The 23815-nt window shown below is 54.4% G+C and overlaps 2 protein-coding genes across 2 annotated transcripts; one reads left to right on the forward strand and one right to left on the reverse strand.

Annotated features, from left to right (window-relative positions):
• Positions 1–3937: 3937 nt before the first annotated feature.
• Trub2 (TruB pseudouridine (psi) synthase family member 2) lies at positions 3938–14278 on the reverse strand. Its single transcript, XM_005413537.2, has 8 exons — positions 13854–14278; positions 13464–13595; positions 11562–11636; positions 9645–9706; positions 8237–8318; positions 6050–6122; positions 5243–5379; positions 3938–4626 (listed from the first exon to the last, which is right to left on the reverse strand). Exons 1-8 carry the CDS (start codon positions 13960–13962, stop codon positions 4313–4315), a joined length of 984 nt encoding a protein of 327 aa, XP_005413594.1. The 5' UTR covers positions 13963–14278; the 3' UTR covers positions 3938–4312.
• A 99-nt stretch (positions 14279–14377) lies between these two features.
• Positions 14378–23815, forward strand: Coq4 (coenzyme Q4). The gene is made up of 7 exons (XM_005413536.2): positions 14378–14481; positions 14568–14699; positions 16886–16982; positions 17884–17986; positions 22220–22349; positions 22820–22913; positions 23314–23815. The coding sequence occupies exons 1-7, from the start codon at positions 14412–14414 to the stop codon at positions 23483–23485; spliced, it is 798 nt and encodes a 265-aa protein (XP_005413593.1). The 5' UTR covers positions 14378–14411; the 3' UTR covers positions 23486–23815.

Below are 23815 nucleotides of genomic sequence, written 5' to 3' on the forward strand. Positions count from 1 at the left end.
CTCAGCCTCCCAAGTGCTGGGATTACAGACATGCGCCACCATGTCCAGCATAACCAAGTCTTGAACTCACTTTGTAGCCGAGATTGGCCTCGAACTGAAGGCACTCCTCCTGCCTCAGCCTTGCAAGTATTGGAATTACAGGTGTGCAACACCACACATGGTTTAAAGAATTTAGCTATCTATAATGCCAGGAGCTAATGAGCTTTCTTGGGCCTTTTTGTTGTTTGTTTTTGCAATACTGGGAGCGGAAACCAGGGCCTCACAGAGTAGGAAAGTGCTTAGCACTGAGCCATGCCCCAGCCAGTGGGGGGGGCTCTTCTGTAAAGAAACAAATTCAGTCCACCAGGGCTCTACCTTGTGACCTAATCACTTCCCCTTCTCCTTTTTTTTTTTTTTTTTTTTTTTAAGAGTAAAAGGACAACATAGCAATAGGGGGATTCCTGAATTACAAAGTGGTAGGACATTATCAATGGTTGTTATTTTACCTATTGGTATCTTCAAGATAGTTTCTCATGAAAACAAATAGACAAATAATAGTGAGTTACAGACAAAAATGGCAGGAAATTATGGATGGTTGTTGTACTATAGCTTGGATTCTCCAAAGTGGTCTCTAGGGAAAACAAATAGAGCTATACATGAGTGATCAATCAAATAATCATTGACTATTCTCAGTGGTTGTTGTTGAAAACACATAGTAACAAACATACATCCATTTACGAAATAGCATAGGAACAATACACCTTCTCCTTTTTTGTTTGTTTGTTTGGAGACAGGGATGCATATCTATTCTAGCCTGGTTTTGTAACTATGTAGCCCAGGACCCCTTATAGCTCACAGTTGTCTCCTGCCTCAGCCTCCCAAGTACTGGGGTTACTGGCATGCACCAACCACACCTGGCTGTCATTTGCACTCTTAATGCTTTAGTTTCTCATTTATAAAATGAGGATAAAAAAATTAAAAAATAAAATAAAAAATGAGGATAACCATAGTGTCTAAAACCTAGCCAATTTAAGTAAATGAAGTTAAATACACTAACTGTAATTTCGTGGTCCCTAGAGAGCAGTTTGCCTTGTAGATTTAGGCTCATCTTGTCAACTATGAGACAGGCATTATTTTTGTTTTCTTAAGACAGGGTCTCACTATGTAGTTCAGGCTGGCCTCAAACTCTTCATGATCCTCCTGCCTCAGCTTCCTGAGTGCTGGGATTTACAAATGTGCACTACCACACCTGGCAAGACAGGCTTTATGTATGTATGCATGTATCTGTCTTTTTGAGACAGGGTCTGCTATGCAGTTCAGGCTGGCCTTGAGCTCACAGCGATCCTCCTGCCTCAGCCTCCCGAGTGCTGGGATTATAGGCGGGCACCACCATTCACGGCATCAGCAGACTTTCAGTAAAGCATATCACCTACCCTCCACATGTGGGGGCCTCATCCAGTCAACTAAAGGCCTCAGGAGAAGAGACAGGTCCCCCAAGGAAGAGAGATTGCAGCTTCCACACTATATGCGAGGCAGACAGCCCCCTTTTCATGGACTCGTGAGATATTTTTCTTAGCTTTTTTTTGTCTTTTTGAGACAGAGTCTCACTATGCAGTTCAGGCTGGCCTTGAGCCCACTTTGTAGACCAGGCTGGTCTCAAAACTTGCAACGATCCTCCTGCCTCAGCCTCCCCAGTGCTGGGATTATAGGTGTGTGTCACCATTCTTAGCTTTTTTATTTCTGTATTTGTTTTTGCCTTTTGAGAAAGGGTCTCACCAGGCTGGTCTTGAACCCACCATGTAGCCCAGGCTGGCCTCAACTCACAGCAGTAATCCTGCCTCAGCCTCCCAAGTACTGGGATTATAGGTGTGCCGCCATTCTTAGCTTTTTTATTTCTGTATTTGTTTTTGCCTTTTGAGACAGGGTCTCATTAGGCTAGTCTTGAACCCACCGTGCAGCCCAGGCTGGCCTCAAACAGCAGTCCTCCTGCCTCAGCCTCCTGAGTGCTGGGAAGACAGACGTGGGCCATTATACCCAGCGTCTTAGCTTTACAATCAAACACCAACTGCCCACACTTTGTCAGTTCTAGAACAAGATCGGAGAAACACAGAATCTACAATTTTCCTTGGATACAGGCAGAGCTTTTTTGGTCAGTGCAGTAGAGAATAGCAGACCCCGGCCTATGTCGCTCCACCCCACACCTCTGAGGGCCCAGCGTCCTGCCCACCACAGCCTGGCAGCAGGGAGCTGAGCGCTGCCGGCCCTTCGCCGTCCTGCACACTCACGGCGCGGTGCCACACTGGCCGCAGGCGTGGGTCTGTCCCAGTGGCAGACTGCGGGACAGCTGTGCCCCGAGAAGCATGAGGCCATCCTGGGCCGGGCTAATCCACCCGCAATACAGACGAGCCCTAACAACCTCAGAAAGGGACCTGACTTTGAGTCCCAGGAAATAAATGGCTAGCTAGGTGCGGCCACACCACAGCAGGGTGGGCCTCTCACCCGATGGGGGGGGCTTATAAACGGGGGGGGGGGCCACTGGGAGACACACATCCATGGACAACACCACGCCCCGGTGAAGGCAGAAACGCGAGGATGAATCTGCAGGACAAAGGTCTCCTACGTAGCCCAGGCTGGGCTTGAGCTCACAGCAATCCTCCTGCTTCAGCCTCTCAAGTGTGGGGATTACAGCCATGCACTACCACACACAGCACCCCTTTTTCAAATTTTATTTTAATTTTTTTGTGTGCAGAGTACTGGGATTGAACTGAGGGCCTTGTGCATGCTAGGAGAGCACTCTATTGCTGAGCCACATCCCCAGCCCGGCACGGCCCTTTTAAAGACAGCCCTCGGTAAATTGTCAGGTAGGATTTGATCTTCACTCTTCCAGCCTCCAAAAGCCCAGGGATTATACGCCTTAAGGCCAGCTACAGAACAAATCTGAGCAAAGACTTCCCACACCAGGCACGCAGACCCGCATTAGGGTATTAACCTCTCACAGAAGGACAACGGCTGTTACTGCACTAGTTTCTCTGCATACCTCAAAGCCACCATCTTCCTGTGGCCCTGACCTGCTCCTGAACACCACCGACGGGTCACCCAGTCACGCGTCTCCAGGCTCTTCCTGGGGTGGATGCTTCCCTGACCGGCCTTGCTCTGACGGTGGCTGCTCCGTCCCGTGGGACGCTCTGCTCCTCGCCTCTGGCTGATTTTTTGCACAAGACTCGGGTGAAGGACACAGGAGAAAGACACAGAGGCGAAGGACCTCGGGCATCCCACCCATGGGGGGAAGCGACATGCTCCCGCCGAGGCCCAGCTTGTCCTTGCCCCGGCAGGCAGACCTGCATGCCAGAGGGACGAAGTGGAGGGCAGGGGACCCTCCGTGCCCACCTCGGCTCTGAGGAGATGCAGAGGGGACAGCGGCCTCAAGGTGACAGCTCCCTGGCAGCATATGACATGCACCAGGCGCTGGGAGAAGCACCCGACTCACTGCCCCCGTCAATCACAGGTGGGCAAAATCACCGTGCTCATCTCATGGACAAGGAAGCTGAGCTGTTCTTCTTTGTACTGTGGATTAAACCCAGGGCCTTCACACTAAGCTGCAGGCCCAATCTCTGTTTTATTTTAAAACAGGTTCTCACTAAACTGTTCCTTTTTTTTTTTTTTGAGACAGGGTCTCACTACACAGTTCAGTCTGGCCTCAGACTTCCAAGAATCCTCCTGCCTCAGCCTCCTGAGTGCTGGGATCACAGGTGTGTGCCACCATACCCAGCTAAACTGCTAAGTTTAGATGGAGCATCCAATCCTCCTGCCTCAGCCTCCTGAGTGCCTCAATTACAGGTGTGCACCACCACACCCAGCTGAAACTGAGCTTTGGATTTTTTTGTTTTTGTCTTTTTGAGACAGGGTTTCACTATGAAGTTCAGGCTGGCTTTGAGCTCACTTTGTAGCCCAGCTGGCCTCAAACTCAGAGTGACTCTCCTGCCTCAGCTTCCCCAGTGCTGAGATTATAGGTGTGCATTACCACACCCAGCTACAATTTCAGTTTTGTGTCTAATGTAGACCAGACTTTTTTTTTCTCCCGATATGGGGGACTGAATTTTGAGCCCCTACACTGAGGTACATCCCCAGCCCTTCAATATTTTTTACTGTAAGACAAGGTCTTGCTAAGTTGCGCAGGCTAGGCTCAAATTCATGACCCTCCTGCCTCAGCCTCCAAGAGTCCTGGGATTTGCTACACTTCCTGTACTTATTTCCTGCACACTTAGCACTTCTGGCTCTTAAATGTTGAGCCTTTACCTTAATCTGCACAGCACCCCACCAGCTGCCCGGCCCTTCAGTGCCCTACCCCCAAGGTAGAGTTCGGGCACCCAGAGACCCCAGGCCCGGCAGGACCGGGGAGCTGCTCGGTGCCAGACTGTGGCCTCAGGTTCTTCTCTAGCTCTGCCGCCACCCGGGGGGCTGCAGCCTGGATGGCGTCCTGGATGCTGTGCAGGTTCCACTGGGTCCTCAGGAGGGCATCGTCCAGTGTGAAGAAGCCGTCGCATGTGCGTCGCACTTGGGAGCAGACGGCAGTCGTCTTGAGCTCCAGGCCGATCTCGTGCACCAGCTTCCGGAGCTGCTGCTGTGTCTCGTGCATGCACTGCACCTCTGCCGGACACACAGGTGAGCGTGACCTCAGGAGCACAGCCCTGGGGCCCACGCCCTGGGAACACCTCCCGACCAGAGCCTCCTGTCCGGGCTCTGCTGCTCAGCCTGAAGGCCAGGGGGGGTTGGGGGTCAGATGTGCAGGATCTCAGGCCCCTGACCTGCACCTACTGAGTTAGAACCTGCGTCTGAATGACCCCCAGGTAATGTACTGAAGACTTGGTTTGCTCATCTGTAAAATGGGGCCACGAAGAGTTAAGGCTTCATTTATATAGGGTGCTTAGAGAGCATCACCACTCAAGAAAAGGAGCCCTTATTAACAGGTCGAAGTCACGGAATAGGGGTCCTGGGGCGGGTCTGGGCAGCACTGGGTGCAAGGGAGCTGGGGGCCCCTGGTGATGGGAGTCACTGCAGCTGGCACTGCAGACGGCGGTGAGCTGCCAGGCACGAGCTGTGTGCCAAAGTCGAGCGCTTCAGGGCAACCTGTCAGCGGCTGGAGCGAGAGGAGTCAGCCCCCGCAGCCTGGGCCAGCAGAGACCAGGGCCTCAGCTGAGCTGAACCTCGGCATCTGCCACCGCTCTGCACCTACGCCCTCACAGCTCCAGCCTCCACGACCCACCTAAGAGGAACTCCGGAGGCGCGAAGTGGAGGCATCGGACGCCGCAGATCAGCATCGGGGACTTGCTCATGGGCCGGATCACGCCTCTTACAGCCATCTCATAGGCCTCCTGCGACTGCAGGTCCAGGTTGGAGTACCTGGGAGCCAGAAGGACATGGAGGTTGGGTGCTACAGAGCAGGGGGCTAGGTCACAGCCCTGCCCAGCCTGCTGCCCCGTGAGGGGTGAAGGTGTCTGCCTTCGCTGCTGCTCTGGCCATCTTTAAAGAAGCCTCCAGTCTTTTCTTTCCTTTTCTTTTAGTGTGTGTGGGGGCACTATGCAGTCCAGGCTGGCCTTGAGCTCACTATGTAGCCCAGGCTGGCCTTGAGCTCACAGCGATTCTCCTGTCTCAGCCTCCCAAGTGCTGAAATGACAGGCATGTCCACAATGCCTAGCCGTAAGGCAGGAATTCTTCCTGTCCAACTTACGGACAAGGAAAGCGAGGCACACGGCAGGTGAGGGCCTTGCCCAAGGCCAGGCTGCTGATGCTGTCTCACACCGGGGTCTCACACAGGCTGAGAGCAGCCCCCAGCTCCCAGGATGAGAGGGACCCTCCCCTGCCCTCCAATCTGGCCTTGAGCATTTGGTCTTTGGCTTCCTCCCCACCAGAACCCAGGCTCCTCAAGAGGCTCCTAGAGCTCGGACTCCCCCCGGCTGGCACACAGAACACTCCTGTGAGCCCTGGGAGGGGCGGGGCTCCCACTCGGCTGACATTTCTGAGGAAGGTCACTAGAAGTCCCGCTGTCCCAGCACCTCCCCGGGCCACGCACATCACCAGCGCCTTCTGGTGGGAGCCCTGGACCACAGACAGGACCCGCTCCAGCTTCTCTCTGGTCACGTGATCTGGAAGAGGGGTGGGGTGCAGGTGGTCAGTGCACGGTGTCCGCTGAGGGCCGGCGACAGAACACTGGCAGCTCCTTCCGCCACACCAGCCCTGCACTTGGAACGCACCGAAGCACCAGCCCGGGGCTTTGCAGGGGATGCAGCGCTCAGCAGAGTCCAGGTAAGCGCCTTACCCTTGCCAGCCCCTCTTTTTTAAATTTTATTTTGAGACAGGTCTTCCCTAGCTGCCCGAGCTGACCTTGCAATGTGGAGCCTCCTGCCTCAATTCTGAGCCTCAGCGCTGGTTACAGGCAGGTCCCACCTGCCCTGCTCCGGGGAAGTCGTTACAAAAACTCGACACCCTCCTCTCAGGAAGATGCATAGGGATTTAACGTTCTGCAGGTATTTTCCAGGGCCCGAAGACCTCATGAACGTCACCCAGAATATCTTCTTCCGAGCCAGGCATGGAGGTGCACACCCGTAACCCCAGTGCTCCGGGAGGCTGAGACAGTTTGAGCCCACTCGGAGCAACTTGGTGAATTCGTGACTCCCCGTCTCAACGTAAGAAATAAAAAGGCGGACACAGCTCCGTGTGGGTTCGGCCCTCGGTCACACATGCACCCTAGAAATGTAGGGCCAAAGGCATACCATAACCAGCCCGACACTCCATGGCAGGGACCCTTCGAGGGACCATGTGCACACAGGCTGCGAGGAGGGGTGGGACTGGCTTTGTCCCCTGCTCCTACTAAGCAACTGCTGAAGGCAGTTGTAAAAGGCCCCTGCCCCTGGGGCCTTTCACAATCTCCCAGGAAGCTCAGGTCCCGGTGCCCAGCCGTGGAAGGTGCCAACTTCTGGTTCAAGGGAGCAGGTGTGGGCGAGGAGGTTCGCTGACCTGGACGGGCACAGGCCTCGCCATCCTCCCGCCGGCAGTGCTTATACGGTCGTCTCCCCTGGAACACGCCTGTCTCTGCCTCCTCCCGGCCTGAGGGCCAGGCTCAAATGCGGCCTCCAGCAGGACGCCCTCCTGGACCCGGCTGCTTCGTCCCCCTGGCTTGTCTCCTGCGGGCTCCCTTTCTAGCACTCCCCGGTCTTGGACTTCTACCCATGGCTTAGTTATATAACGGACTCCTGGATCCTCTTACAGAAATGTCAATCAGTAGCAACCACCACCTTTCCCCGCTTCTCCAAACTCTGCCTCCCTCCGCCATCGCAGAGGCAGCAGCGTGAGCCCTGATCCAAGGAGCTGCAGGAGGCTGGCCCCTGCCTCCACGTGCAAATGCAGTGGGGCTTTGCCACGTTTTCTGTCTTACACAGAAGCTGGTTGGGGGTGGGTGCATGCAAGGCTGAGTTCACTGCGGCGGGGACACCCAGTGATTTACCACAGATCCTCCCGGCGCTTGGCACATGGCTGGCGCTCAAGACATCTGTCGGAGGAACACGTGCAAGAGAAACGCCTCTGAAGGCGGGGCTGGTGAAGGAAAGAGCAATCCAGCTGGGTGTAATAATCCCAACACTCGGGAGGCTGAGGCAGGAGGATCACAAATTCTAGGCAAGCCTGGACTATGTAGTGAGTTTAAGACCAGTCTGAACGACACAGTGTGACTCCCTCTCAAAAAACAAAAGCAGCCCAGGCATGGTGGCACACCCTGAGGCTGAGGCAGGAGGACTGCTGCAAGTTCGGGGCCAGCCTGGGCTACAAAGTGAGCTCAAGGCCAGCCTGAACTACATAATGAGACCTTGTCTCAAAAAGACAAAAAAAAAAAAAAAAAAGGAAGAAAGAAAAGAAAAGAATGACGACCCACCTGCCTTCCATCACCCAGCCACCCAACGGTCCGCATCCAACCCGCCCCCCACGCCCCGGGCCCTGTGCGACGCGTGCGGCCCGAGGGCCCCTCATACGCCTTGCTGTCCTGGCTGAGTGTGGCGGGCACTGTCATCAGCTGCTCTCCACTCTGAGCGTCCACCCAGCTTACGCCTGTGGGCAGACTGCCTGGAGGAGGGGACATTTGAGGCAGGCAGGAAAGTGAGCACAGGGCATTCTGGGAGACGGGGCCAAGGCCAAGGCCCCAGCTGGCCCCAGCGTGGCTGGGCGGGCTGAGACGCCCCGGCAAAGCGAGCGTGTGCGGGTACTCTACCGTATGTGGTCTTCTCTACCAGCCGCCCGTGCTCCTTGAAGTCGTCTGTGGCTTTGCCTAGCAGGCCTCGCACTGTGTACACCTGCGAGGAGCAGGGGAGGCTGCAGTCAGTGCATCCGCTCCGAGGCATGCACGAAGGAGGTCGGAGGTGGAGGCTGGGTGGGACCCGCGTGCTCCCTTGGGGAGCTCCCAGCCCCTGGGGAAGGTGTCTGCTCTGCTAGGGGCCTCCGGTAGCTCTCTCTGTACCCCAGTTCTCCTCTGGGACCTGGGGCCAGGCAGGGCCAATCTCACCGTGCTGGTGCACGGGCCCACCTACAAAGGCAGTGACGGCCACCCTGCAGCCACCCCGCCTCCACAGCTGCCTCCTCCAGCCAAGGGTGCCCTGTGGCCCGCGTCGATCCCTGCGCCTCCACGCTCCAGGGACTCCCCTTCCTCCAACTCTGCACACCTGGCCGTGTCTTCCACAAGGAAGAGTGAGGACAAGGACTTTACTGAGCCTGCACCATGGCCTGGGGACTGTGCTAAGCGCTCCACACGCAGCTGTTCGGTTCATGTCTGGAGCAGCCCTACCGGGGGAGTTCCAGCTGCACCCCCACTTCAGAGAAAAGGAAACAAGCACAGATGCTAAGTGACCCAGGACTCCTGGCTGGTGCTTGCTTCAGCAGCACACATTCCGAGGATGCCTGGCTGTGGGTAGGAGCTCGAGGGCTTTGTTTTGGGTGGGCGCTGGGGACGGAACCCAGGGCTCGCTGCTGGGGTTACAGTGGTGTAGCCCTGCCACTGAGCACACCCCGGCACTGACGCTAGGTTTTAAACCCGAAGTCTTGCGATTTTCACACTAAAGATGTGGCCCCTCCACACACACGTCTGGGTGCTAGATCCACGGCCCCACCTCCAAGAGAAGCTCCCCAAGGGCCGCACAGGGACACACACTTCTCAGCTTTACGGAGACAACACGGTGCTGTCACCAGGCCCTGGTGTGGCACTGACCGGTGTCAAACCCCAGCTCTTAAAGCCTAAAGGCTCCGTGAACTGAGCAGGGCACCCCGTCTGAACCTCGGCTCTCTCATCTGTAAATGGGATCGACAGCACCGGAAGTGATGAGCCTGCCCCAAAGGAAGGTGTGCACAGTGCTTGCAGAGGAGTCGGCATGTGCTAATGCCGGGGGTTACTGTCACTATCACAGTGCCCCTCAAAGTGACCATAGCGCCGGGGATGGAGCTCAGCGGCACAAGCACCTGCCTGGCAAGCACAAGGTCGTGAGTTTGATTCCAGTACCAGGAAGAAAAAGAAAGTGACTATAAAACAAGCTTGCTGATGGCCCAGCTCCTTATGGAAGCCCCGGCGTCAGACTCTTGCTATCCCCTTGAAAGGGCCCAGGCCCGGGCAGCTGCTCCAGGCCCCGTACCTTGGTGAGGTGAGTGTCGTACAGGTCAGTGAGGAGTCTGCATCCGTGTCCCACGGCGAGCACTGAAAGGCACCCCCATCTGGCATCCCCTTTCATGCCACTCCCACCCACCTCCCGCCCCGAGAACATGCCCTCCTTGGGGGGGACAGCAAAAGGCCAGTTTCTAGGTCCCACCCGCACATACAGAATCTACCTCACGGTGGATGAGGGGCCTGGGGCCCTTGGCAAGCTCCCCAGGCGTTTCTGATGTACTCAAAAGGAAGAGGATGGCTCAGTCCCACAGTGCTGCAGTGAAATCTGTTTTTTTTCTTTTTTTCTTCTTTTGATTTTTTGGGTTTCTTTTTTGTCTTTTTGAGACAGGGTCTCGCTATGCAGTTCAGGCTGGCCTCGAACTTGCAACGATCCTCCTGCCTCAGTCTCCCGAGTGCTGGGATTACAGGTGTGTGCCACCACACCTGGCTTTTTCTGTTTTTTTAGACAGGGTTTCACTATGTAATTCAGGCTGGCCTGGACTCACTATGTAGCCCAGGCTGGCCTTGAACTTGTGCCCATCTTCCTGCCTCCCAAGTGCTGGGATTACAAGCCTGTGCCACCACGCCTGGCTGCCATCAAATCTGATGGCTCTGAACATCACCTTTGACCTCTTTGGGGCTCAAACCCCCATCAGTAAGTTGGGGCACATATACCGCCTGGTACCCACGGGCATCATGCAGATGAAAAGACGCAATGCACAGGCTGAGATCAGCACAGAGGAAGGGACCAACAAACAGTGGTCTGGGGTCTGGGGATTTAGCTGAGCTGCACAGTGCCTGCCCGGCAAATGCGAGGTCGTGAGTTCGATTCCCGGCTCCAGAAAAAAGCAAAAAAAAAACAAAACAAAGAAAAAAACCAGGGGCTGGGGATTTAGCTCAGCGGCAAAAGCGCCTGCCTGGCAAGCGCAAGGTCATGAGTTCCGTTCCCGGTACCGGAGAAAAACCAACAAAAAAAAAAAAAAGAAAAGAAAAAAACCAGTGGTCGCTGTGGCCTCTTCCTGGCTCTCTCCCAGTCTGTGTCCCTCAGGCTGAAGGAGAGAATGACCCTCTCCATTTGCTCCTGGAGCGGGACAGCGAGGGGGCACGAGGTCACATCTGTTGGGCTACAGTCCCAGAGGCAAGACAAGGGGACCACAATGGTCAAGGGTGGGGAAGTGGCTCCCCCTGACGCCGGGCACACAAACAGCTCATGACTCAGGGAGTCTCCAGCTCTGACACTATTCAGACGCTGGCCAGGGGGCGAGTCACCCACCCAGCTGCGCCCCAGAGGGATGAGGTGTTCCCACTGGGGAACAGAGACGTTCACACGCCACAGCACTGACCCAGGCCAAGTCACCTAAGCTTCTTTTCTGGGGGGTACTGGGAATCAAACTCAAGACCTTGCACTTGCCAGGCAGGTGCTTGTGCCACTGGCTGTATCCCCAGCTCACCAAGCTTCTGAAGCCTCGCTTTCTTCATCTACAGAGCCACACAGGGTCTACCTAATAAGGTAGACGGGGTGAACAAATGTGCATAAAAGACCTTGAGCCAGGAGTGGAGGCACAAACCTGTAAGCCTGGAACTCAGGAGGCTGAGGCAGGAGGATAGCCAGCAGTCCAGGCCACGCTGGGCTACACAGTGAGTTCAAGGCCAGCATGGACTTGAGTGAGACCCTGTCTCAACACAAATAAAGACCTTGAACCACATGTTCATATGCAGGAATCAGTTGATAAAGGTGGGCCACTGTCATCACTGTCCTATGACTCCCTCCCTCCCACTGATCAGAGACATGGGGTAGTCATCAGGAAAGGTGGGCAGTGGTAGAAGGTAGGTGTCAGCACCTGGCAGCTTCCTGATCCTTTCCAAGGCCATATCACTGCACCCCAAGGATGCCCATGTCACTTACCGAGCACGCCTGAGGCATGGACATCCAGCCGGTGTCCCACTCCGATCTTCAGGTTGGTGAATGCCGGCCCACGCACTGGAAAGAAACAGCAAGTCCATTTCTCAACAGATCCCACCACCAAGACGGCACTGGGCTGCACAATGACCTCACTCCTAGAATGAAGGCCCATGGAGCCATCACTAGGATCAGGCTGGACCCTCAGGCTGCCCCGCCATGGAATGTGGAGCCCAGAACTGCCTCCTCAGTTCTCCAGGGCCTGGAGGAAGAGCAACACAAGAGGCCTCTAAATTTCTCTATCCCCATAGCCAGGAATGGTGGCGCATGCCTGTAATCCTAGCACTCAGGAGGCTGAGGCAGGAAGATCGCTGAAAGTTCCAGACCAGCCTGGGCTATAAAGTGAGCTCAAGGCCAGCCTGAGCTGCATAGGGAGACCCTGCCTCAAAAAGACAAAAATAAATAAATAATAATAAAAAATAAAAATACATTTCCCTACCACAGTTCTCCCAGTAAGAGACTTCAAGCTGGGCACGGTGGTGCATCCCTGTTATCCTAACACTTGGGAGGCTAAGGCAGGGTCACCAGGATTTGAGGCCAGCCTGGGCTGCATACCAGTTGTGAGTTCAAGGTGAGCCTAGACTATATAATGAGACCCGGTTTCAAAAGACAAAATGAAACAAAACAAAAAGAATTCTACCTGATAGCCTCACTTCCCACCTGGAGTCCTAGACTAGTAAGACTCAACAAACCACAGTCCACAGGCCAAATTACAAGCCTTTGCTTTGCCTTATTTTTATTTTTTTATTTTTGTCTTTTTGAGACAGGGTCTCACTATGCAGTTCAGGCTGGTCTTCAGCTCACTTTCTAGCCAAGGTTGGTCTCGAATTCACAACTATCCTCCTGCCTCAGCCTCCCCAGTGCTGGGATTATAGGCGTGCGCTACCACATCTGGCCTTGTTTTTCCTTTTTAAAGATAGAGCATCTTACAATATTGCGGAGGTTGGCCTAGAACCCGTAGCCTCGAATGATCTTCCTGCCTCAGCCTTCCAAGTAGCTGAGACTACAGGTACACACAACTGTCTATAACAGGCGTGGTGACGCACACCTGTAATCCCAGCACTCGGGAGGCAGAGGCAGGAGAATTGTTGCGAGTTCAAGACCAGCCTTGGCTAGAAAGTAAGCTCAAGGCCAGCCTGAACTGCATAGCAAAACCTTGTCTCAAAAAGACAAAAAAAAAAAAAAAAAAAAAGAAAGAAAAGGAAAGGAAAAGAAACATAGCCAGTTTCCTTTCCCTGCTGCCTATACCTATTTTATACTACAATGGCAGAGCTAAGTGGCTACAACACAAATCACATGCCCTGGAAGGCTTAAAACATTCAGAATCTGAAAAAAGAAATTCAGAATCTGGCTGCATGTGGTGGCACATGTCCATAATCCCAGCACTCAGGAGAGTGAGGCAAGAGGATCACCATGAGTTTGAGGCCAGACTGGGCTATACAATGAGTTTGAAGGCAGCCTGGAATACATAGTGAGACCTTGTCCCAAAAAACCAAGCACAAATGGGGTGTGGTGGCATAAGCCTGTAATCCCGGCACTCACAAGGCCAGTCTGTGCTACAAAGTGAGCTCAGCGCCAGCCTGAACTGCATAATGAGACCCTGTCTCAAAAAGACCAAAAAAATAATAATAATAATAATAAATGTAGATATATTCACATAAAACATACATGTACTTATATCTATTCAGAACCTGGACCTTTCCAGGTCAGTTTGCCAATCTCTGACCTAGCACTTAATTCACTTCACTGAGGCCCTTCAAGGGTGGGGGCAGGAGTCTGAGCACAGGCACACTGCCCCTGTGGAGTTCCTGGGAAGTGACACCCAGGATCTTGCCTGCATCGTCATACCCAGCGGGTGGTCGGTGAGGGTAGGCACACTGGTGGCTGTGAGGGTCAGTTCCTTCTCTTCGCTGCCTTCCGCGGGACACAGCAAAAAGCGAACACGTTGTTTCGGGGCAGGAGGCTTGCAGGCGTTGAGACCTGGACACACAAGAGATCTTTCAGTTAACAAAGACGTGGGCTCAATTCCTGACTCTCCCAATGAATCGTGTGGTAAGAACAATACTGAATCAGTTTCCCGTTGTAAATAGGGAAACAATGACGCGTGATGAAGTATACCGAATAGATGGTTAAGAAAGCAATCAGCCCGAACGAACAGGTCACATGACTACTTTGCTGGTAAGATCAGAAACAGAGGACACACGGAGCAGGATCGTGGGTCTGGCAGAAGGAACTCACCTTTCAGAAGCTGCATCTCTACCGTATCCCGCAAGTGCAGCCATTTTAGCCCCGGGGGCTTATACACCGCGAAGAGCCCGTGCAGCCGAGCCAGGCCAGAGGACCCCATTCTCTCAACGCGCGAGCCAAAAGGCTGAGATGTGAACGGAAGTGCCGTCCGGTCCGGCTCCAAATGTGGTCCTCACAATAGAAGCCACCAGGTTCCGCAGCCGGAAGAGGTTCTCAGCTTCTTGTACTCGGGGGAAACGTGACTCTGGGAAGGAAATAGGGCCCGGGATTTGAGCTAGTGGGGGTTACATCTCTTTTGGAGACCCTGTTTGGGGTTTAGGGAAATGAAGACAGTTTTATATCGGTGGAAATAGGCGGCACTCTGGTCACGTGGGTTTCCTCCTCCTATTTAGCCATAGGACCCCTTCCTGCCCAAGCTACAATGTTTTCCCATCATTGGCAGCAGCGCAGCAATCGGGATGGCCTTTTTGACTTCTCCGGCGCTCCGTCCCCTCGGAACGATGGAACGTCAACCTTGCCCCGCCCACGCGCCGGCGGACGTCCGCTGCCATGGCGACGCCGCTGCTCCGGGTCCTGCGTCCCTTCTGCCGACTCCGGGGTAGTTCCTGGCCTGCTGCGGGCAAGTGACGCCGCATATCAGTGCTAGGCGGGAAGAGCATGCGAGCGCTGGGCTTCTCTGATCTCTATCTTTTTCTTACCTCGCAGATGGGCCCTTCCGAGCTGGGATCCATGGCGCCAGCCTGTTATACCCGGACCACATTCCCACCTCCCCGCTGCAGAAGGCGCTGCTAGCCGCCGGCTCGGCCGGAATGGCGCTGTACGACCCGTATCGCCACGGTGAGACTCGCGAGCTCGGCTCTTCCGCTGCGGCAGCGAGGATTCCGGGCGCCCTTGCCTTGCAACCCTGGGCGGGTCATGACCCCTTCAAAGCCTTCGTTTCCTATTGGGTGCCAGGCGGGGGTGCCCGAAGGCGACTGCATCTCCTTATCATGAGGAACGTTTGTAAGAGCCAGCTGCCTGGCTCCCACCTAAACTCAGGGAATCAGAATCTGTCGTGCTGGGGGAAAGGAGGTAGAAAGTGGTGTAGAATCTGAACGTCTGCCTTTGTAAGTTCTTCGCGGGAGAGTCTGTCATCCAGCTATATTGAAAACCTCTGGGTCAAGTAGATGATTGTAGCGCTGGGGACTGAGCCGAGGGCCTTGTGCAGGGAAGGAAGCACTTTCTACTGAGCTATATTTCCAGCCATCTTTTTATTTTGAGAGCAGGTCCTGCTGATTTGGAGTCTCACTTAATCCCAGCTTCCAAGGGTTTTGGGATTACAGTCATAAGCCACCACGCCCAGCTTCTAAATGGTTTTATAAAATTGTTTCCGTTTCATTTGAGAACAGTTCTGTAGGCCTCCTTACACTGTCAAGCTGGAAGCTGATCTTAAGATTTCTTTAACTGTATAAAACTAGCGTTGATTTGTACTCTTGAGAGTAGTACTTTTTAAAGTACTTTCAAGTCCATGATTGATTTTTTTGTGGTTTTTTTTTTTTTTCCGGTACCGGGAATCGAACTCACGACCTCGCACTTGCCATGCAGGCGCTGTGTCGCTGAGTTAAATCCCCAGCCTACAAGTCCATGATTGCTGAGCACCCATCACACTGTAACATTACCTGTAGAAAGTAAACTATGAGGTCAAGGGCCTGACTGCTCGGGTCCACTGTGTATGCAGCATTTCTGGCACCTAATAAATGCTCAGTAAATGTTTGCTGCATGTATAATTAAAACATTCTGTGCTCCTACGTTGTCTTTCTCATCACTCCCAGTATTTTTTAGTTCCAAAAGGTGCTGTACTCCAGCTAATAAACACGATAATGCAGGCAAACCTGTACTCTCAGCTGCTCAGCAGCTCTGGCAAGAAGAATCCCAAATTCGAGGTCACCCTGGTCAACTTAACAAGACTGTCTCAAAATAAAAATAAGGGACTGGGAATTTAACTCATCAGTAGAGCACTGCCTAGCATTTGCGAGGCCCGGGGTTCAATCCTCCGCATTGAATAAAAAAAGAGAGAGAAAAGAATGATGTTAACTACCTGTCAAACACAGTGCTAAGGGCTTTAAATGCAAGATTTTCTGGGTTTCTCACATTAACCCTATGAGATATGATACCTGCATTTAACAAATGAGGCTTAGAAATGTGAAGCAGCAGGATGTGGTGGCGCATACCTGTAGTCCCAGCACTTGGGATGCTGAGGCAGGAGGATCACCACAAGTTCAAGACCAGCCTGGACTATATAGTGAGACCTTGTTTTTTTTTTTTTTTTTTTAAAAAAAGTCCTACTTAACCCCTGAGCCGGGTGTGGTGGCGCACACCTGTGATCCCAGCACTTGGGAGGCTGAGGCAGGAGGATTGTTTCGAGTGCAAGACCAGCCTAGGCTACATAGTGAGTTGAAGGCCAGCCTGAACTGTATAGTGAGACCCTGTCTCAAAAAGACCAAAAAAAAAAGAAAAATGTGAAGCAGTTTGTGCCAGGTCACTTATATATGAGCTGCGTATAGGCCTTCACTCAAGCTCTGTTCTCTGATGCTGAAGTCTGTACCTGTGGAGATGAGATAGTTTGTTGTGAGAACAGGACGTGAAAGTCATTTACAGGGCCAGTCTGATCCTTTCCATAGCACTGTGCACTCTTTACCTCCTCAAGCTGAAGCCCCTTTCCCATTTCCTCTTTCTATCTCTACCTAATAAATCTGCCTATGCTGCTCAGAGAGTGAGAGGAGAGCAGAGAAGAAAGGAGAAGAGAGTTACAGACCCCTTAGGCACTGTGCTCACCAAATCCACCCCTGCCTACTAGATTAATAGCATTGACAACTATTAATCTAGTGAGCCTTTGCAGTGTGCCCAGTGAGTTACGAAGCCTATATCATAAATTGTTCTAAGAGGTACACAGGATCCGTATTTTATCACGTGCAAACTAAGGCTCAGGTCGGGTGACTTCCCGAGACCACATCCCCCATCTGTGCCCATTTTTGTCATTTCAGACATGGTTGCAGTTCTAGGGGAGACCACAGGATACTACACCCTGAAGGTCCTCAGGGACCGGATGAGAAGGGATCCAGAGGGTGCCCAGATCCTACAGTAGGTCCCGTCTCTGCCTGGGGACCTTCTCTAGGCATACTGACCTCGAGAGTCACACTGTGTCAGTCCTGTTTCACTAAAGAAACTGTTTGATTGTTTGCCCCCATAATCAGGGATTCTTCTTTCCACAGTCACCCTGTGTTTTGCCAGAGGTAATCCAAGAAAAACCAATTTGTTTGCAAAATAAGCTTTGCGGTTTTTGTTTATTTTTCTAGTTGTGCTGTCCTGGGGCTCAAATCCAGGAGTGCTCTACCACTGAGCTACAGCCCAGCCCTTTTTATTTTTTGAGACAAAGCCTCATTAAATTGCCCAAACTCTAGGCATGGTGGCGCATGTCTGTAATTCCTAGCCCTGGGTAGGACGAGGTAGGAGGATGGCAGCAAATTTGAGGCCAGCCTGGACTACACCATGAGACCCTGTCCAGATTGCCCAAGCTGGCCCCAAGCTTGTGATCCTCCTTCCTCAGCCTCCTGAGTAGCTAGGGCTACAGGCTTGCCCTACCATGCCCTGCTAGAGAACTCTTCTTGATACCCTGACCAGAGAGGCTTGTAGAGGCTGGGTCGTGCCCAGCTCCAGGGGTGCCATTCACGTACATATATGTACACTGGAATGACCTCTGAGTTGTACAGAGTGGTGGCTCAGCCTAGTGCCAGCCATGTGGCCCTGTGTCTTCATTAAGCTCCCATGATGCATGCTAGCTGTACCTCTTCCCCGTGGGACCTTTTGTGAGTGCGTGAGCATGCCAGAGGCCGGCCTTCCTGTGTCCTTGGCTTGTGGTGGTCTCAGCCCTGACGCTGCCCTGGCCCACGCAGACACCATTAGTACCTGTGCCCCGCCCTTGGACCCGTCACTTCCTTGCTGGCTCCATCCCAATACCCAGGTCCTGCCTTCTGCCTTTCAGGGAGCGTCCCCGGATCTCACTGGCCACCCTCGACATGGGCAAGCTCCGGAGCCTGCCTGAGGGCTCCCTCGGCCGCGAGTATCTCCGCTTCCTGGAAGTGAATGTGAGTTTGCAATTTGTGTGCATTTTGCTGCATGAGGTTAACCTCATGCTGCAGTCGCCCGGGCAGGCCCCGAATGGCACAGGAGTGACAGACAGCCCGAAGCCAGAGGAGTCCTGCGCTCCCACCATGGGCAGAAGGGCGTCTAGTCGCATGCCACCTTCCCTGTCTCTGCCCCAACCTCTCCATCCCGCCAAAGCCTTCTGCTGAGTGGCTTCATCATGTTCTGTGGCACGGACCTGAGGGCCGAGAACATGGCTCGGAAGGATCGCACTGGCTGTCCTTGGTTAACCTCATGCTGCATGCCAGGTACCAGGCTCAGTTGCGCTCTCGCCGAATCCTTCCGACAGCCCTGGCGAGTGTGTCCTGTTATTATCTTCTCTTAATAGAGAAAGAAACAAGAGGCGCTGGGCAGTTAAGTAACTTGCTAATTGCCCACAGCCACCGTGTGCAACCCTACTTAGCCTTTTGAACTGCTGCACCATGTCACCTCCTCCTGGGACACTGCGGCCCTCCGGGGGCAGCAGGTTTGGCACTCTTTCCAGCCCCAGGCAAGGATGGTGGCAGGGTGGGGCTGTAGAGGAGTTGAGGGGTTTCAAGGTACAGATAAGAGCTCACTTATCCAGCATCTGCCCTGTGCTATCTAGGGTTCCACATGCTGGGAGTGGAGCAGGCGAGCTCCTGCCCTCAGTGGACCTTGTCCTCTAGTTGCAGAGGTAGACTCTGCATCTATTTTTTCGTTGTTGTTTTTCCGGTACCAGGAATCGAACTCACGACCTTGTGCTTGCTAGGCAGGCACTATGCCACTGAGCTAAATCCCCAGCCCCTGCAACTAGTTTTTTTTTTGTTTTTTGTATTTTTTTTTTCCTGCAACTAGTTTTTAACAGTAGTTTTTAAAAGCATAACAGTTGTTTTTAAAAATCACATAAAATTCAGGTAAAGTATTCACTGAGTCCGTAGAATGTCCCAAGCCCTTCCTAGCAATGACGGCACATGAGTGAAGCCAGCGAAAAGCCTGTTTTGTGGTCCTTATGTCCCAGCCGTGTGCACTAGGAACAGAGCACACTCCCACGACAGAGGGCGGCCCTGGTGTGGCAGAGTGCAGGCCTCTTCTGATCGGTCAGGGGACCCTCTGAGGAGACCAGGAGGATGAGCAGGAGCCAGTGTCAGAGAGAGCTGGGAGCAGCATTCCGAGGAAAGGGAACAGCACATGCAAGGGGTGGGTGTGTGTGTGAGGGAGAGAGAGTGGGGACTGAACCCAGGCCTTGGCACTGAGCTGCACCAGCAGCCCTTTTTTATTTTTTGAAACAGGGTCTTCCTCAGTCATGAAGTTGCTCAGGCTCGGCTCAAACTTGTAGGTCTCCTGCCTCAGTCTCCTGGAGTGCTGGCATGCCAGGCCTGGCATATTCTGTGTGTTTCAAAAACAAAATTGTGTAGCTTTGGGGTATAGAGCTCAATGGTACAGCACAGGGATGGATTCAATCTCCAGGACCAAAACAAAAAAAGAAAATGGAGCAGAGGGGTGAGAAGGGGCGAGGCCACGGCCCGGGAGCTCAGCTGGTCCTAGGCCCCCAGGCCACAGGAAGGAGTCTGTGTCTTGCCTGCAGCCACTGGGAGGTTTTGAGCTCACCAGGAGCATTACCTGACGTCGGAGCGAGCCAGCGGAGGGGCTCAGCACTAGAGCACCCACCGAGCGTGCACATGGCACTGGGTTCCATCCAAAGCACCAAAAAAGAAAGAGAAATGTCAGGTTCAGCCCAGCCCCAGCCTCCCTCCCCCCAGCCACCAAAGCCCAGTGCCAAGCACTGTCCCACCCAGCTCAGGAGGAGGAGGGGAAGGGGTGACCAAAGATTGCTATAGAGCAGAGTTTCTCAGCCGTGGCGCTGCAGATACACCGGGCTGGACAACGCTTTGCAGCAGGCGTTGTCCTGTGCCTTGCAGGACATTTAGCGGCCTCCCCGGCCTCTACCCACTCGATGCCGTAGAATTCACGTCTCCCTGTGGTGACGCCCGGTGTCTGAGACACTGCAGATGTGCCCTGGTGAGCCTCGGCAAAGCACTGCTGTAGAAGGGCATCGTGGGGGCCGGGGATGTAGCTCGGTGGCACAGCACCTGCCTGGCAAGCGCAAGATCGTGAGGTAACCAAAAAAAAAAAAAGCAAGGGCATTGTGCCCAACACAGCAACCCACCCTGCACCCTCTCCTTGGCAGGGCATTCACCTTCCCTGGTGGATGCCATCTCCCTCAGATTTCTCCAGGCTGCGGATTAGTTCGTCAGTGGGAACGCTGCCAAGGTGACCTCCCTCAGGTGCCACCCAGGGAGGCGCCGCGCTGCAGTCCCGGGAGCCTTTGGTCTTATTGCTGTGGGGGAGGAGCCACCAGGGCCACCCGGGCTCCTCGCCCAGTGACTCCGCTGGAGAGGTGACTGCCCAGAGAGGTGGCCCTGTGGAACAAAGGACGCAGCAGCCCGCAGAATGGGATAGGCACCTTTGACCGGGCAGAGATGCAGGGTGAGGACACCTGCCCTGTGGCTGGCCTTGCTGAGGGGTGAGGTCACCAGGGGCATCAAGATGAGCAACGGACTCCTGCCCCTGTCCCCAGGTTTACAACCCTGGATAAATCTGCGGTGAGGGGACCCGGGCTGCACCTTCGGGGCACTCCCTTGCTGTGATGATAAGGGAAGGGGGGTGGGGTGCAGGCTTCGGAATCCAGCAGACTTGCTTCCAGTCCTAACTCAGCCACTTCATTAGCTGTGCGACTGGGGGCAACTCACTTTATGTCTCTGAGCTTTGCTTTCCTCACTCGTAGCTAAAGTAAAGGCAGAATCCCCTTCCTAGGCTGTTGAGGACAGGGCCCAGGCCGCACGTGGTAGGACTCAGTAGAAGAGGCTGCCAGTACTGCGATCGCTTCAGCCTCACACAGTAGGTGGGAGCCGCGGCCCTGAGCCAGGCGCCGCAGTGCTGCGAAGACCTCAGATCCCTTGGCTTCTGGACAGGCAGAACAGGCAGCTGTCACCCTGGGCACGGCTGAGGACCCAGGAGACAGGCGAAGGAGGACGCTCAACCTCCTGCCCCAGGCTGCGGGAGTGTGGGGGGCTGCCCCTTTACTCCCACATTCAGACGTTCAGTCCTCCGGGCCCAGGACCAGCACCAGAGGTACAGCAGGGAGCACAACAGCCAGTGCTGCCCTCACGCAGCGACACTGTCCACCGAAACAGAACTCAAGCCGGGCGTGGTGGCACCTGCATGTAATCCCAGCACTTAAGAGGCTGAGGCAGGGGGATGGCTGTGAGTCTGAGCCCAGCCTGGACTACATAATGAGACCAGGGCCAGCCTGAACTCCCTAGCAACATCCTTTCTCAAAAAGCCAAAACAAACAAGGAAAAACTTAGGCAGATAGGTCATTTAAAACTTTCTACCAGCAATATTTATTTACTTATTTACTTACTTATTTATGCCCTGCTGGGAATTAAACCCAGGGCTTTTCTTACTAGGCCAGTGCTCTACCAGTAAGCTATATCTCCACCCATTTTATTTTTTATTTTGAAACAGGATCTCACTGTGTAACCCACGCTGGCTTCAAACTCAAGCCAGTCCTCTTGCCTCAGCCTCCCAAGTGCTAGGAATACAGTGTGATATATAACAATTACATTCATCACAGGACTTTGGTACACATACAGAACACATCTTAACTCTTTTTACCTCCCTGCTCCTTCATCCCACACGAGGCCCTCTTTTTAATTGCGGCTTTTAAAAAATGCCAATGGCACAATTTACCATCTTAACCATTTCTTTTTTGTTTGTTTTTTTGTTTTTTTCTGGTACTGGGAATCAAACTCACGCCCTCATGCTTGCCAGATAGGCGCTGTGCCGCTGAGCTAAATCCCCAGCTCGTCTTAACTATTTCTAAGTGTGTTCAGTAGCGTTAAGGGTGTTCATCTGCTTGTGCAACTAATCTCCATCTTGCAAAATGGAGACTGTGCCCACTCAGCAGCTCCACATTACACCCTCGCTGCCCACTGCGGATTGCTACCCTGGCAGCCCACAGGCTCAGCCATTCCCCAGGAATGGGTGGGTGCATTCCCGCCCAAGGCCTCCTGTGTAGCCAGCTCGGGCAGAAAGTGCCAGGGTTTTCTGGCAGGAGGTGAGTCTGCTGGGGGGTGGTTTCACATGCAGGCTGGGGAATAGGGCCCTGGGAACTTCCAGGGAGGGTTCTAAGGAAGGTTCTTGCTTGGCAGAGGGTCTCCCCAGACACCCGAGCGCCCACCCGCTTTGTGGATGATGAGGAGCTAGCATATGTGATCCAGCGGTACCGGGAGGTCCACGACATGCTCCACACCCTGCTGGGGATGCCTACCAACATCCTGGGTGAGTGCCTGGTGCAGGATGCTCTCGCCGGCCGTCTCCCCGGTCTCCGCAGGCCAGGGCGGGGCTCACCCATCACCGCGCTCCCGTCAGCTGGCTCAGTGTCTGCTACTTGACAGAACATCAGCCCCTCTTCCCCGCCCCAGTGCCCCTTTGTGCAGCCTACACTGATGTCACAGCATGCAGACGCCCCAGCTCTCTCCCTGTTCAGGCCTTCAGCTGCCTCCTCGCTGGGAGACCCTCAGCGCCCCCCTAAGGCCCCTTCCTAGCCTCCTAAGCCTCACTTCGAGGTCCTCTGCATTGACACCCCGTCCCCTCCTCCAGCCTTTCCTCTCCTGCTTACTCCGGGCCCCTCTCCACCCCCAGCCAAGTGTCCCCGGGGCAGCACAGTCTGTGACAGGGCACGCCGGAGCCCTGGGAGAAGTCAGGGAGGCTGACGGACTGCCACTCACCTCCTACCCGCTCACCCCCAGGGGAGATCGTGGTGAAATGGTTCGAGGCCGTGCAGACAGGCCTGCCCATGTGCGTGCTGGGTGCGCTCTTTGGACCTATCCGCCTCAGCGCTCGGTAAGTTTTCCAGTGGCACCAGGGCCCGGGGGTGGTATGGGAGCGAACTCGGGCCAGGACTCCAGGCAATGCCAGGGGAACACAGACACCTGCAGTTCCAAGGCTGTCCAGGAAGCAAGGGTAGGAAGATGGAGTCTGAAAGGGGAATCCGGCCCAGAGCAGTGAACAAAGCTTGGGCCCCAGGGTCTTCGGGGCCTCAGGGCTGGGTCAGAGTGACAGCGGGGCCGCAGGGGTGCGTGAGCTTCTGGAATTACAGAGCCCTCTTGCAGTCCGAGCTTCGAGGAGTTTGGGGTGCGCAGTTTGGGCACTGTGCTTCCCTCCTGCTTGGGACTGAGTGCCAGTAAAGCCAGGCCTGGCCCTCAGGGAACCGATGCGGTGTCTTCCCTCTGCCACCCCACAGGAACCTGCAAGTGCTGCTCTCGGAGCTGATCCCGTGGGCGGTTCGGAACGGGCACAGGGCCCCATGTGTCCTCAACCTGTACTACGAGCGGCGCTGGGAGCAGCCCCTGCCAGCCCTGCGACAGGAGCTGGGCATCACCGCGGCTCCTCTGCGCATGCGGGGCCTGGCCTAGCCTGGGCCGCTGTGCCGGGGGACCTGGGCAGCCTCCCTGGGGGCAGAGGGTGCTTCCCTAGTACCTTTGCTCTTCTCTTGGAACACCGACCTTTGGACATCGTTTACCATAATTGTCATAACTGCGGTCCTGTGCCCCAAGGGCCAAAGCGGGAGAACAAAGGCAGGACAGAAGGCACCCCTCCCCAGGAACGCAGACGGCCCAGAGAGCCATGCGCACGGGACGGCAGTCTAGGAGCACCCCAGACTGCCCCAGGCCCACAGGCCCTGTTCGGGAGGTCTCCCTGCAGCCAGGGTTTTCCAGGGCCCAGGCTGCGTGTCCTCGAGGGAG

The sequence above is a fragment of the Chinchilla lanigera genome, unplaced genomic scaffold, assembly GCF_000276665.1.
Source record: "Chinchilla lanigera isolate Chin_1 unplaced genomic scaffold, ChiLan1.0 scaffold00169, whole genome shotgun sequence".
Classification (NCBI taxonomy): domain Eukaryota; kingdom Metazoa; phylum Chordata; class Mammalia; order Rodentia; family Chinchillidae; genus Chinchilla; species Chinchilla lanigera.

Excerpts from the sequence above, each read along its gene's own strand:
- Trub2 (XM_005413537.2), bottom strand. The coding sequence starts at position 13,962 with ATGGGGTCCTCTGGCCTGGCTCGGCTGCACGGGCTCTTCGCGGTGTAT. Across the intron at positions 9,707-11,561 it reads CCATGCCTCAGGCGTGCTCG|TGCTCGCCGTGGGACACGGA; the intron begins GTAAGTGACATG and ends GGTGCCTTTCAG. Across the intron at positions 6,123-8,236 it reads GGTAGAGAAGACCACATACG|ATCACGTGACCAGAGAGAAG; the intron begins GTAGAGTACCCG and ends CCCCTCTTCCAG.
- Coq4 (XM_005413536.2), top strand. The coding sequence starts at position 14,412 with ATGGCGACGCCGCTGCTCCGGGTCCTGCGTCCCTTCTGCCGACTCCGG. Across the intron at positions 14,700-16,885 it reads GTACGACCCGTATCGCCACG|ACATGGTTGCAGTTCTAGGG; the intron begins GTGAGACTCGCG and ends TTGTCATTTCAG. Across the intron at positions 22,914-23,313 it reads CCTATCCGCCTCAGCGCTCG|GAACCTGCAAGTGCTGCTCT; the intron begins GTAAGTTTTCCA and ends GCCACCCCACAG.